The sequence below is a fragment of the Vitis vinifera genome, chromosome 1 (genome assembly GCF_030704535.1).
Source record: "Vitis vinifera cultivar Pinot Noir 40024 chromosome 1, ASM3070453v1".
NCBI lineage: Eukaryota > Viridiplantae > Streptophyta > Magnoliopsida > Vitales > Vitaceae > Vitis > Vitis vinifera.
In genome coordinates, this window is record NC_081805.1 from 23,051,052 (window position 1) to 23,065,508 (window position 14,457).

General features: G+C 35.3%; 2 protein-coding genes across 5 annotated transcripts; both read left to right on the top strand.

The window, feature by feature from the left end:
- The first annotated feature begins 264 nt into the window (after nucleotides 1–264).
- On the top strand, nucleotides 265–12,270 carry LOC100854940 (uncharacterized protein At2g02148). 4 transcript variants are annotated; one of them, XM_010656471.3, is made up of 10 exons: nucleotides 294–451; nucleotides 598–921; nucleotides 1,688–1,811; nucleotides 1,947–2,121; nucleotides 2,188–2,288; nucleotides 2,903–3,065; nucleotides 7,340–7,463; nucleotides 7,571–7,636; nucleotides 10,188–10,442; nucleotides 11,674–12,270. In XM_010656471.3, the coding sequence occupies exons 2-10, from the start codon at nucleotides 727–729 to the stop codon at nucleotides 11,773–11,775; spliced, it is 1,305 nt and encodes a 434-aa protein (XP_010654773.1). In that variant the 5' UTR covers nucleotides 294–451; nucleotides 598–726; the 3' UTR covers nucleotides 11,776–12,270. The 4 variants fall into 4 exon arrangements, with proteins under 4 accessions (XP_010654765.1, XP_010654767.1, XP_010654773.1 ...); XM_010656463.3 differs by having other exon boundaries at nucleotides 265–451; nucleotides 1,947–2,288; XM_010656465.3 differs by lacking the exon at nucleotides 11,674–12,270 and adding an exon at nucleotides 10,603–11,248 and having other exon boundaries at nucleotides 293–451; nucleotides 1,947–2,288.
- Nucleotides 12,271–12,933: 663 nt separating this feature from the next.
- On the top strand, nucleotides 12,934–14,255 carry LOC100852583 (protein SLOW GREEN 1, chloroplastic). The gene has a single exon (XM_003631297.4). The coding sequence runs from the start codon at nucleotides 13,131–13,133 to the stop codon at nucleotides 14,067–14,069; it is 939 nt and encodes a 312-aa protein (XP_003631345.1). The 5' UTR covers nucleotides 12,934–13,130; the 3' UTR covers nucleotides 14,070–14,255.
- Nucleotides 14,256–14,457: the final 202 nt, after the last annotated feature.

A 14,457-nucleotide genomic window follows, 5' to 3' on the forward strand; every position in this document is an offset into this window, starting at 1 on the left:
TTCATTGTCCAACCATTAGTTTTAGCGATTCTAAGTCAATTTAAAGTTTGGACGACTCAAAGTACCAAATCGAACTAGAACAATGATGGATTGATGGTCGGATCGACCAATTGGTCCCGCTTTTAAAACATTGTACCAACTACCAACTATAAAAATATTTTAGCAATTTAGAAATCATAACAATAAATGTTATTATTTTATTTCGAAAATTAACTATATATATATATATTTTTTTATTTTTTTATTTTTTTAATTTTAGCCCTTCCGAACCTAGAAATTGTGTGGAGGGGGCTCGCAGTAGGGAGAAGGCACGGAGGCCCTTAGTCCAGAGTCCAGACTGTCCACCACACTCTCTAAAGAGTCTAACCCTACCGGCTTGGAAACTGGTGCGGACATCAGAGTTAGGTTCGGCATCTGGTTTCAGTCAACGAAAGCTCAGCTCCGGTCACAGGTTTGGGCCATCAAAACCCCCCTCTCTCTCTCCTCTCTCGTAGTCTCACTCCCTCTCTCAGTCTGGATGGTCGTTGGGGTTTCATCGTCCAACGCCTCCAACAATGGCTTCTCAATTTCTCTTCTTTTTCTTCTTCTTATTCACAGTCATTCACTTCTTCTCCGGAAGAAGACGAAGGAGGACAGAGCTCTGGTTGATCGGAAGGTGGAGATTTTGTAATTCTAGGGTTTTGAATAATCCAACTGTGATGATTGGATGATCTTCTAGGGTTTCTGATGGGGAGTAGGGTTCCAGTGCAGCATTACAATTTGAGGTCGGCCAATTCGTTTATCGGGAGCTCTTTGCACGATCTCAATACTGTTGATGCCCGCCCTGGCGACATCCAGGGCATCACAGCCGATGTTGTGGACCGCGATGCTGCAGTCACCGACGATAGCTTGGACAACGATGATGATGATTCTGGTGCTGTTGTGAGTGTTAATTCCACTTATTGTTCCTGGTTTATTGTGTGATGGAACTGAAGTTTGAGTTTCTATTTTTGTTCTTGTGCGGTTAGTATGTTTCAGTTAAGTGCTTTTTGGTGCTGAGTTTTATGTGCCATTGGGGATATTTGAATTTCTATTTTTATTGTTGAATTTGAGTGCCAAGATATCCGTAACCCAGTTTTCGAGAAGAAGGAAATAATGTGTGAAAAATGGGTTTATAGTTTTGAATCTGTCTGTTCAAGCAATGTGGATTTCAATTTTGTCCTCATTATTTGATGTATTTGAATTTAAAGAAAAAATTTCTCGTAACTTGCTGAATTATGACACTAGAAAGTTGGTATTGGTTTGATCATACTTCCTGATAATAATCCAAGTGCCTGTGGGTTATACCTGGAACCTCAGGCTGGATGGCAACCTGCCATTGGCTGTCACAGTGCTAGATTGCTAGCTAAGTTTCTTTTTGGAATCGCCTTGTACATGTGAAGTAATCTCTGCAGCCATGAAAATGTGCAATGTGAGAGCTTGTGCAATGTTTTGCACACATTTTTAGAGGCTGTGTTGTCTATGTTTCCATAGAGAAGATAGTGACACCAGCATTGGAGCCGATAATTATGACTCATAATTTCTTTGTGTGTATGTTTTCTTTCTATTTGTTTTTCCTTGTTTTTCATGATGAAGTTCTATTTGGAATGTATTGTTTGTTTTGCACTTAAATAAAATAATTGGTTCCAAATAATTTTTATTCTTCCAGGACTGCATGCATGAGTCTTACAGGGATTCTTTGCCCCTTCACACTGTTGGGGTGGAAGAAGATCGTTCTGGCCTTGAGAACAATGGGTCCTCAAGGGGTCCTTATGATATTTTGACAATCAATGGTAAGTTACAATTTTCTTTATATTTCTGATTTAAATAAGGGACTGCTTTGAAAAGGAAAATTCCAAATTGAATGTGATATTGTGGATTCCTTTTCTTTCAAATGCATTAATGGTTTTGAATTGAATGTTGAATAGATATTTCACCAATTGAAGCAGCAAGGGCAAGGTTTATGCAAATTATTGTGGACCATTTCATCGATGATCATGTAATTGAAGTTGCTGATTCTGAGGCTGACTATAATGGTCAATCTGGGCAAGATAAGCTAAACAAAAGGAAATCAAGAGAGGTGCAATATGAAGGTGATCCAAGGTTTGTTTTACCCTTGATGTATGTGGCGAATATGTATGAAACTTTAGTTAATGAGGTCAACATCAGGCTTGCCTCCTTGAATGGTATTCGTGAAAAGACCATTGGAGTAGCCCTTGAAGCGGCTGGTGGTTTATATAGAAGGCTGGCTAAGAAATTTCCTAAAAAAGGTATTAGATTGCCTTCTTCAGGGCTATTTGTTTAAAATGTATGATCTCATTCATTTGGGTAGATTCGGAAACAGGGAAATGCTATAATTCCCCTTTTTTTTTCCACATTAGACTTTGTAACAAATTTATCTTACTTTTAAACGCATTTTGCTAAGGCTGTGGTTGGTTGCACAGAATTGGGAGATTGTTATCTGAGGCCATAGGTCCAAATCCATAGTTTTGTCTTCATATATCAATGAATTTTTAAATGGAATTTAACTCCCATGTTGTGTGACCATAAACTTTCTAGGTGTATTTTTTCTGGAAGTAGGGTATTTGTAATTCAGAAATTTGATGAATGGAAATGTTTGTTTCTGGTAAAAGAAAAAAGAAAGAAAGAAAGAGAATTTGAAAAGCAACAGTTAGTATTTATTACAATATTCTATTTTCTGTTGTTTTTTTTTATTATTATTATTATTATTTTTTTTCTGTGGTTTGTTTTTTCTCCATTCTAAAGTGTGTTTGTGGCTTTAAATACTATGAACTAACAAAATGAAATAATCTTATTTCCATGCAGTATCAAACTGCCACTTTTGTATTCATTGGCATATATCTTAATATTTTTTTCCCTGCAGGACCCTGTACATTTAAAAGAAGGGAATTGGCAACTTCAATTGAAACAAGGACAAGATTCCCAGAATTAGTAATACAAGAAGAGAAACGGGTTCGGTTTGTGGTTGTCAATGGTTTGGTTATTGTTGATAAACCGAATAGTGTGCCTATTGATGATGCAGAGTGGTGAGTTGGAGCCCTAAATTTTGCATGTTTGCTATGATGCTTCATGCTTATTCTTCAATGGAATAGGTCTTCCTCCTTATATTTCCTTTTTCATGAGAATTGAGTAGATTTTGCTTGCAAAAAATTATTAATCATTTTCTCTCTTCTTATTTCTCGCTCTTTTTCACTCTTAGTATGTTTCGCTTTGCCTTGTGATGAATTGAATGACTATATTTATAGAAAATTTTGACGGATTTGAAACTGATTGAAATCCACAGACTTGAATTATTTTAAAATCCATGAACTTGAGCTAGTTTGAAATCCATCGACAACCATTTCTTAAAATTGAAGTTCTCCGGAAGCTTATCAAGAATGAAACATAGCACTTGAATAATAATTGAATAATGAATTATGTTAGGAATCTTTGCTATTTCTTACTATGCATCACTATTCAAATAGTACCTGAATGGTGAAATTTGTCTTCAATATTCACATCCTTTTGACTTCAATTTTTACACGTTTTTTTTTACTTGATATTTACAAACGTACAAATAATTGGCTCCTTTTGTTGCTTGAAGTCTCTTAATCCATCATCTCTTGAAGGAGGAAACTTTCATATTCTTCTCTGGCTTGACGTTCTTTGACATATTCCCTTTTGTAGAAATTAATGAGATAAGAGAATTGAGATTGGTATAGAAAATGGAGTTTAGGAAGGTCAAAAATGATTTTTTTAATATCATCTTCTGTAATGAGTTTATAGTTAGATAAACTATAAATCTCAGGGTCTAACTATCTAACAATCATTCTTGATCTCTGATTGCAAATCTCTGTTGTAAATAAAATACTAAAGTCTAAATACATGATAACTTTGATTAAAAAAAAAAGCCAGAGATAGAGTTACCATGACTTTGTAGTATTCTGGGTTGTCGTCCTTTAGGATTAGCTCTAATGTGTTCAATTGTTTTTAGATTAGAAGGATTAATTATTTGCTAAAGGTAAAAAATAACTAATCTAAATAAGTCATAATAGAATATGGATAAAGATTTCCTAAAATAAACCTATTTAAATTATACAATAAGTATTGATTTTTAATTCAATTAATTAAGATTTGGGATCCACAATCTAACTTCAAGTACAAACCTTTAGGTGAAATAAGGGTATATAATTTAATAGTCTTAGGGTAATTGCAATGCATGGTCTAACAAGATTAACTTGAATTAAGGTATAATAATCATTCTTTTCCTCTTCTTGAGTAGATCTTCGAGACTCATCCTCATCAAATATTTTAAAAGGTTAAAAGCAGTCTTAAGGTAATAATAATAATAATAAACACCCATGAAAAGTGTAAAATAAGAAAACCATATAATTCATAATGACCAAATTAATTGTTTGCTATTATCAATAGTTTCTAATTCAATTCCTTTTTCTCTCTTCTTAAAGCCAACTCTCTCTCATGGCTTTATCAAATAATCTTCAACACTACCATTGCTATCACTAACAAGGATCATATAAGGAATCATAATCATATCCAATACTCTATTATCCTCCACATCAATGTTAATGTCTACAAAATCTTCTTCATCATCAATTAATTATATAGTAAAATCCCTATAAAATAATACTCTTTTTTGATAATCGAGGAACCTTTCATGGCCAAGCTCTTAGGACTCTCCATGGGGACCTAAATCTCGGGGCGCTGACCGCCCTGCAGCAACCAACACCAGTTAAATTCAGGGTATCATCGGTGGCAGGCTTCGAACCCAACCCTATAAAATAATACTCTTGGAAATAAGAGAAATTATTATCTTAACAAAGTTATTGATTTATTGATAATTTAATAAAAAGTTATTAAGGTATCAATAAATGAATTAATACATAAAAGCCTAAGGTGGTGTTTATTTTTTTAACTTAATGTTGAATACAATTTGCTTTCAAATTTTAGATGATTTATTTGTTAACTTTTATTTTATTTAATTTATTTTTTAACTTGTTACTTATTTTAAATTTTTTTTGATTGAATAGAAAAAATAAAAATATTTGGCTTTACAACATTTTGAAACAACCAAAACACAATCTCAACATGACCCTCACCTTATTAATACTTAATATTTAGTAGAAATAAAATAATAAAAAAGCAACTGAATACTTAATACTATTAAGTTGTATTTAGAGTTGAGTTAAATTAAATTTTATTTAGATTTACGTAAAAAAAAAAAAAAAAAAAAACAAATGCCACCTAGGGGAGTAAAAAAATAAGAGATGGTTATTAATTGTAAATGATAGAAAGACCTTTAAAAGAAAGAGGTGTAAACGTAATATCCTAAAAGATAAAGAGGTTTCAAGTATGTGATGATTCCAAGGAGTGAATTGAGAAAATAGAAGTTATAAAAGGTCACTCTATACTATATTATGAAGTTACTCAACACATACTATATATATATATATAATGTACTTTGCCAATTATTAATTTATATTTCCTTGGGCCCTTAAGGATTTTTAAAAATGTTATTATTTTTATATATTTAGAAAGGTTATTAATTTAGTATATTAGCTTAAGTTGGGATCAGAAGATTTTATTATTTAACTTAGATTATTAATTTATCGAACATTCATATTTTCTATATGTTTATCTATCAAAAAAAAAATTATTGAACATTCATTTATTGAAGTTTTACTATAGTTGCCTTTCTTCCTTCATTCGTCAATGTATGAGTTCAACCATTACAATGACCAATGAATCCTTTATTTCTTCTTTTCAATCTCTTTAATTCCTCTCCATTTAAAGGATCAATTGGTTGTTAACTAAGCCCTTATTTTATAAAATGTTTAACCCTAGACCTTTGTTTTTTAATGGGAAAAATTGGATTATATTAACAATACCTAAGAAAAGGGTACACTTACAATAGGCACCTGTAGGCAAGTAAAAAAGAAAAGAGAGAAAAAAAAAGCTCCTTCTCCTTACTTGGAGTTAAGCCAATCAATAAATCCAATTATGGTCATTGAATGATCATCTATGTACCTATCCCTAGTTTTGCATTCAAGACAAAACTTATAAATGTATATCAAAGCCTCACAAAAACACAATTTATTAAAACCGTTGAATATTTGATATTTAAGCTTCAATAGCCTCGAGGCTATAGCCTTAACTAAGTGAAGCTTAAGCCTTGATTACCCTATGTTGAGGCTATAGGCTCAAGTAATAAGTCTCAATACCCTTTTAAAACATTGCCAATGTATATATTTTTTTTTGTCAGAAACACTGCCAATGAATATTGAGGCTCAAACCTCTTATAAAATATATACAAAAAGCTTATAAAGGCCCTAAACCCATTAAAACCTTTTGAATATTTGAGGCTTGTCTCAATAGCCTTGAGGCTACAAACCTGAACCAGGTGAGGCTTAAGCCTTGATTACCCTATATTGAGGCTATAACTGTATAGGCTAATTTGAATAGCCTCACCTTGAGGCTTCAATAGCCTTTTGCCTCAAGGCATAAGCCTCAATTAGTCAATCGCCTTTTAGAACATTGATCAGAAACTTTATATCATTTGATTCTTGAGTTTGAACACCTTGAAAACTCACATGTGCAACAAAATCTGTTTGATAATCAGACTCAGTAACTTAAACAAAGGTCTAGAGAGTGCTTTAATTTGTTCTTTTTTTTTTCTTGATAAGATTACTGGTTGTATTGACTCTAACTGCTTTCTTTGTAATTGGAAGTCTTTCCTTCTTTATATTGCTTTCACTTTTGAACTTGTGTTGCTTCAGATTGGTATGGCTATTTCATCTTGTATGTGCTTTCTTTGCAACACAACATTTGCTATCTTCATGACAAGTTAGTCTGTTATATTGTAGTGTTTTGCTGTTGATATGGCATGCTTTTTATTTATGGTATGACATTAAGGCTTGCTCTTCCTCATTGTTGTCTTTGAAATTGGAGGTTCATATTTATGCCTTTTTATCACTACTGTTTTTGGCCTTTGATGTGATAGTTATTTCTCATTTTATCAATGGCTTTATAATCACAATGAGTAGTTAATTCCCTAAAGTTGGAATGGTAATGGTTTATGTTGCGGCATTCTGCCTTTAATTTTTTGCAAAAATAATTTGACAATTGGAAATGGGTTTGACACAAGTTGAGAAAAAGGCATATGCTTGCACTTTTCTTATTTATATGGAGTGCTTTAGAAGCATATTGATCTTACTTAGTTCTTATTTGTCTAATGATAAGATTGATGATTAATTAGAGGTTTGAGCCTGTGTACTTTTCTGTAACTAGAATGCTATTCATTTAGGTTTAAACGATTGACGGGCCGGGATGAAGTAGCTGTGTCTGCTCGAGACTACAAGTTTTATTCTCCAAGACACAAGTATAGGCGTGTTGCATCAAACCCTGTGTCGAACATCCCTGGTTTGCCTGTAAGCTTGACATCCTTCAATTTTTTAACTTACTAATTGTTTGGCCTTATTGACCAAAGTTGAAAGTGGACCTAATGTTTCATTCATATGATATTCTCGCTTCTCAGACATTTCCTGGCACGGATACCTCTCCTACAATGGCTAGTGCACAAGGATTTCGCACTGTAAATGAAGTAAGATTCTTTTTTTTTTCTCTCTTCTTTCTAGGCACATCCTTTACAATGTATATAAATTTGCTTATCTGATAGGATATCTATGGTACTGAGTTTTTATGAAATAACCACATCTAAATGGGATGTTCCAGTGACTAACTAAAAAAATCCTGTGCTGAAGTTGCAACTATCTGACTTTTGAAAGGTTTTTTCTTGGTTGGTTACATTTATCCTATTTAAATGGCTTTTCTTATTAGAGACATCTCAGGGAGGTATAAAATGACAGATACTAGTGCATAGATTTTGCTTTCACCAACCCAGACTTCCTTTTGTGGCCTTATGCTACCAAGAGTTGAGCCTTTGCACTTTGACTTTCATCAAGAAAATTTGTTTTTAGGTTGTATCAAGTTACTTGGATTCTCATGATTTCTGTTTGGAGATATTGAAGAATATAAAGCTCAGCAAGAACACTTTGTTAATCTGCACTTTTTTATTTGTTTTTTTCTTTTTTTGGATTGATAAAATAAAATGTATTATAGATAAAAGAGAGTATACATGATGTATACAAAGCAACTAAAAGACTCAAGAAAGAAGCGTGAAGTCACAAAACTAGCAAACACACCCTACAAAGATTCTAACCAATCCACAAATTCTAACACTGACAAAGAACCGTCCCTAATATACAATTTAACCCAATCCCAAAAAAGGTTCAAGAAAGAATTTTTAATTGTTTGGTCCAAACTTTCACAGTTATTGAAGGCTTCCCTATTTCTCCCTCCATATGGTAACACACATAACGGAGCAACCTTCCAAGCCTTTTTTTTTTCTTTTCCAACAAAAGAATCACACTAGCTTAGAGGAATCCCCTAACTGAAACTTATGCAAATTAGATCTATCCTAATAGCTAAGGTTGTTGATTGCCAGCAATCAGAGAGATGGCCATTTGCATTTCTCTCAGGATAGATGGGCAGGAAGCATGTAGGCTCCATGCTGTGGTGAGTGTTAATTTGGGGAGGGCTATTTGAAAACAGCCAATTGAAAAGCATTACAAATATTCATACCAGGATTTGGCCCTGAAAACTAGCCCTAGACCTGGAATCTGATTAGTTTGTTAGCAAGTTGGTGATCTAAAGTGGTATTTTGACACATTGTTATCCAGCTTCATGTATGTAGTAGTGGTTCTGCTCTCTGACATAAAGTAATATCTATTATCTACTGGTAAACATTGTCCATTTGAGCCACTAATGTTGGTGTGCTTGATTTGTCCTGCCAAAGTTTTGTGGTAAAGATTCCACTAAACTTGAATGGCTATCCAAATTTCAATTCTAGGTTTGTAAGTGTCATGAAGTCCCTCATTTGATCGTTTGCATCCTTCTTGGATGTCATTGTTAGGCATCAATAGGTTTTTTGAAAAAACATTTGGAATCAGGCTCACACTGTTGTTTGTGTTGCCTTGGAAATGCAAGTCACAGAGTAGTGTGTGGGAACTCAAGAAAATTCTAATTGCAACTATCTGTTGTTAGTAGAGGAGTCCTTCACTGTGCAGGTCTATCTTGGATCCCCACTAAATCTGGCATTTTTTCTATTCTCAGTACCTCAACCTAAAATGTCTTTAGCTTTCTTCTTGTTCTCTTAGCATTTTTAACTTGAATCAAGACACTTTTCCTTGCTCTTGCATTCAACGCTCTTCTTCCCACATGATTAAAGCATTGTGGATGACTTGCCCTTGTCTTGTCATCAATTTGTGTGACCTATGCTTCTCATATACGTATTCATTTGTATGTTATGTCTTTTTTTTTTGTTTTAAATGATAAACAAACATGAGAATCAAACCCAAGTTATGTCCCAACTTCCTTCAGCATTTGCACTGAGCCGATTATACCTTTCCTGTATTGCTCCTTATCCATTGAACAACCTTGTTTCAGAAAACTAATTTTTCACACATGCTGCCTCTTAGTACATAAGTATTTCATTTCCATGAAACAGTGCATGGCTCGATATTTTCCATTGCCACATATAAGTCAGGAGGAAGATTACAATCCGGTCATCCCAAATATCTTCAACATCTGCTGTGGAGCTCTAATGTGAGTTGGGGCCTAATGGAAGTTCTGCTAACTGGAAACTGGGAAGATTAAAGTAGAAAAAAAAACATTTTTAATCTCACTTCTTCATGTTGAATTCTACTAGATGTATTTATTTATTGTTCCCACCTAAGCTGGAATCACATATCCACACAGGTGGGGTTGATGCACTAACTTGCTAATTGTTTTTAAAGTGATGGTAGTGACTTATTGGGTTACATTTAGGGGTTTAAGTTGGTAACAAGCACCAGAATTAGTGGGAAACAGAATGACATTCCCATTCCAATCATCTACTCTGGCCAACCAAATAGGGCCTCTATGTTATATGGTTCAAATGCTTAGTAGAACACATTTTCTTTTCATGCTACATTTTAGAGCTAGTTTAATCATGTTGTTTCATTAAATGTGAGTGATTAAGGAGATGTTTATGTTTAATTAGGATCTCAACATTGACCATCTGAATTACCTGTTTTGTTTTGTTTCCTTTGCAGCCACAAAATCAGCAGGCTACCCCATCCAAACATCATATGCAATCACTATCACAGTTTCACCCTATTCATCAGAACCATCATCAACCCATTCACCAAACTCAGCATTCAGCACACTTTTCTCACAGTCATCAATGTGGGCCACCATCACATTTACCTGAAATTCCTCATGGCCACCAGTCACCAACCATCCCGCAACATATGGCTTGCTTACAACCCATCACTGGAGGTCATGTCAGTGGACGCTTGCATGTACTGGTGAGGGTTCTCTTAATTGAAGTTTTATTCTTTCATTTTGATAATTCAAACACTCCTGTGTTTTAGTAGAATGTTGGGTTTTAGTTCAATTTTCCTAAAAAATTGCATGTTGGACTTACAGATACTGTATCATAATATATCTCTATAATTGCTTCTGTAGCACACATGCTTACTGGGGAAAATTCAAACGCCAACACCATAGGACTGCAAAGAATTGAGATTTTTATTTGAATCCATTGTCCCTGACTGATTGATTTAATTGTGTGATCTCATGGAAAAGGGAGGTTACAAACAAATTTCCACTACCTGGATGAGGCAGCAGCTATGGGAAAGATATAATATGCTTTTACTCTTTTTTTTTTTTTCAAAAATGATGTCCTTAGCTAGGGCAGCCTTCGACCTGAAAATTGCAACTTAAGGTAGAAGATACCGATTGCTCAATGACGTATTTGAAAACTGATGACACCTTTTGCAATACTATCTGCCTCATATGTAAACCTTTGTTAAAGTATCTAATGTTGTTTGGTTGCTGCATTTTGAGGGCTTTTGGGAGGCACACCTCCTAGAAACATCATGATGAGGAGTGTTTTCCAACCTTCTCTTTGCACCTCCTCCTGGCATTGCATCACTAAAGAGCTTTTGGCCCTCAAACATGTTTAACAGAAAATGCAGTTTTTGATGTATCCATAATTGAAGCATTGAAATTCATGACCATTCCCTAACTCCAGATCTTTGTACCATGCTGGTTAGGCATTTCCTTGTGATAATGAGGATAATAACTCAATGCTATTTGTGCGTTTCAAGTTATTAGATTCCATACTATTGCTCTTTCTGAAATATCCTGCCAGGGTTTTGCTTTTTATGTAGCTTTTCCATTGTTGTGATGAATTAAATTGTTGAAATTGAGCTGTAATTGGCTATTTAATAAGCTTGTTTTATTCTCACATGATGGTCATCTTCCTGGAAATTTCATTACAGCTAATTGTTCTTACTACGGTTATTTGTTGTTTGTTTGTTTATGACAGCAGTTTTTTCTTCTTTTTTTTTTTCTTTCATTTTTGATGTCTGTTTTTTAGTGACTTCATAAAATATTTGGGAAATCTAATGTTACTAAATGATTTCAATTTCCATAGGAACGTTAAAGCACTTCTGACAATTTACTTTTTCCTTCCTGGTTCCAATGTCTTATTGACTCTTCTTTGTTTTTAACCTTACTGATAAATCATTCCAGCCGACCAGTCCTGCAAAGTTCTGTGATGAATGTGGAGCTCCCTATTTAAGAGAAACCTCCAAGTTCTGCTCAGAATGCGGTGGTAAGAGGTTCGGAACATGACATTTTATCTTCAAGTCCTCTGGTCATCCATCCCAGAGGTTTTATTTTTGTTCTCCTCTACTGTAAATATTCAAGAATGAAGTTTAGACTGGTTCCCTTTCCTGGTGTCGGACTTTGTAAAGTTTGTTGATGTGGGTATTGCCCAACAAAATAAAAAAAACTATGATCTAGGCTAAAACTGACTGTTGAAGGGGTCTTAGGTAGTTTCTTTTCTGGAGGGGGAGCTAGTGGGAGTTTGTGCTGAGTTGCAGAGAGGACTGCTCTCTTTGGCTAGATTGTGCCTGTCCGTGAGGCACAGAGGTCCTCTTTCGATGATATACTGTAGGTGGGGGGGTTTAGGTAAAAAGGGGGTTGAGGTGTGGATTTTTTGGTTCTTTTTTTTTTTTTTTAAATTTTATTTATGAATTTCTGTATATAATAACAGTGGCTTATTAGATTGTAATGAATGCTCTTAATTTGATTGATGATTGTAATGAAATTCTCTGGTGTTAAAAATACTCAAGATGTTTGATACTTTTACAGGGGAGTTTTCTAGAAAAGGTTTCAGAATTTCGTTGGATTGCTGTTGAACAGTTGATGAAGCATGTATACTTAACATTCTGAGACTTTCTTTATCTTCTTTTTTTTTTTTTTTTATAGGGATAATAATGTATTTAAATTGCTAATTATAACCCTCTCATCATTTATTATTTAAAATTACTAAATACTTTTATTAATGGTAGGAGATCTCCACCATGGAAATATGCACTCAAATATCATAATCATAATCATAAGATGGGACAATTATGGGCCACAATATTGATGGATAATGGGGAAGGGATTTTCATTATACAAAATTCAGGCTTCAAAATGGGGTGTGTTTGGTATGATAAATCATATAATCCTAACGAGAATAGGGTTTGATTTCCACAATAATATATTTTATTCTTTAAGTGTATCCAAACACACCACTGAATGAGATGTTGAATTATTATTATTATTTTTTTTCATTCTTCAAACATGGCGGGAAAAAAATAAAATTAAAATCATGTCTTTAAAAAATAGATTTCGTATTTAAATCTGATATAAATAATGAAAATATTTATTTAAATTGAAAAAAACAAATGTAGTTGTAAATGTCGTATTAGAAGCCTAAAGTTTCAACAGCCTCAACAACCCGGGAAATGTTAAACTAAAATCAAAATGGGTATGGTGTCATTGGTGTGTGACTTTTAGGTGGTTGTCTTGGGGAATCACCTACTTCCTCTCCTCTCTTCCCCTCTTCAAACCCACCCAAAACCTCACTTGTCCTGACTCCTACCTCCCCCCAACTCTTCCCCATTTTCATCATCTTCTCTCAACTCTTGACAACAATAATGCACTGCTCTTCACCTCCATCCCTCTTCCATTTCCACCGCTCATCCCTATCCTCAAATGTCTCTTTTGCCTTTCCCAGACCCTCTATATCCCCATCCTACCACCACCGTCGCCTTAGGGTTTCAGCTTCCGCCAACAACAACCCCATTCTCAAAGCCATCAAAACCTCCGCCGGAACCCTTGTCCTCACCGCCGCCGCCGTTTTTATGATGGGCAAGTTCCGTGCGTTGCCGGCGAGAGCGGAGTCGCCGATGGTGTTGTCCGAGGAGAGTGCGACGCCTGAGGAGAAATCTGAAGAGTCATCGCCGTTGTCCGAGTTTCTTGAAAATTCTGAGGCTTTGGGGGCGTTGAAATCGGTGCTGCAGCAGAAGCTGGAGGACGGCGAGGACGGGGAGGCACTGAAGGTCCTGGAGCGGTTAGTGTCGGCGCAGCCGGAGGTGGTGGAGTGGAAGTTTCTGATGGCGAGATTGCTAGGGGAAATGGGGGAGACTGATAGGGCACGCGACGTATTCGAGGAAATTCTTGCTTCGAATCCGCTGTCCTTTGAAGCTCTGTTCGGGAATGCATTGTTAATGGATCAATGTGGAGAGGGCGACGCGGTGATCAGGAGACTGGAAGACGCTTTGAGGACGGCTGAGAATGAGAACAAACTGAAGGAGGCTCGCGATGTGCGGTTGATAATGGCCCAAATGCAGTTTCTTCGGAAGAATGTGGACGAGGCATTGAGGAGCTACGAGGAGCTGGAGAAGGAGGATCCCAGTGATTTCAGGCCTTACTTTTGTAAGGGAATGATATACACCTTGCAGGATAGGAATGAAGAGGCTCGAGAGCAGTTTGCTAAGTATCGGGAGCGTTCGCCCAAGAAGTTTGAGGTGGAGGGGTTCTTGCAGACCCCATTGTCGAGGATGAAGCTGTTTGGGACTGATTCGGAGAGTTGAGTTCGGGTTTTGGGTGTTGATAGTTTTGAGGAATAATGAGTGGAGAAATGGGAGTTTTCTCCAGACTGCTATGGTGGTAATCCTTTTCCTCTTGTTAAATTTTTGTAAGGTTATCAGATAAATTTTATGTTGAAGCATCATAGCAAGACACTACAGAAATAAAGGAAGAGAACTCAATTTTAGTGAGCTTTGTTGAGTTTAAGTTTTTCAAGGATTTATAATGACAAAGGTTATTAGAATTGTGGTTAGATATGAAAAAATTCTAATTATTCAAATCTCTCATATAAAAAAAATTACCAAACTCTTTTTCACATTGTGAATTGGGTAATGTTCTGAGTTGAGAATGAGTTGGGGTGATTTAGTGATTTGAGAGGTTTGTTGATCTCCT

Bases quoted from the DNA above. Each gene is read 5' to 3' on its own strand.
- LOC100854940 (XM_010656463.3), top strand. From the start codon at position 727: ATGGGGAGTAGGGTTCCAGTGCAGCATTACAATTTGAGGTCGGCCAAT. The intron at 1,812-1,946 runs GTAAGTTACAAT...AATGTTGAATAG, and splicing joins TGATATTTTGACAATCAATG to ATATTTCACCAATTGAAGCA. The intron at 7,464-7,570 runs GTAAGCTTGACA...CTCGCTTCTCAG, and splicing joins CGAACATCCCTGGTTTGCCT to ACATTTCCTGGCACGGATAC.
- LOC100852583 (XM_003631297.4), top strand. From the start codon at position 13,131: ATGCACTGCTCTTCACCTCCATCCCTCTTCCATTTCCACCGCTCATCC.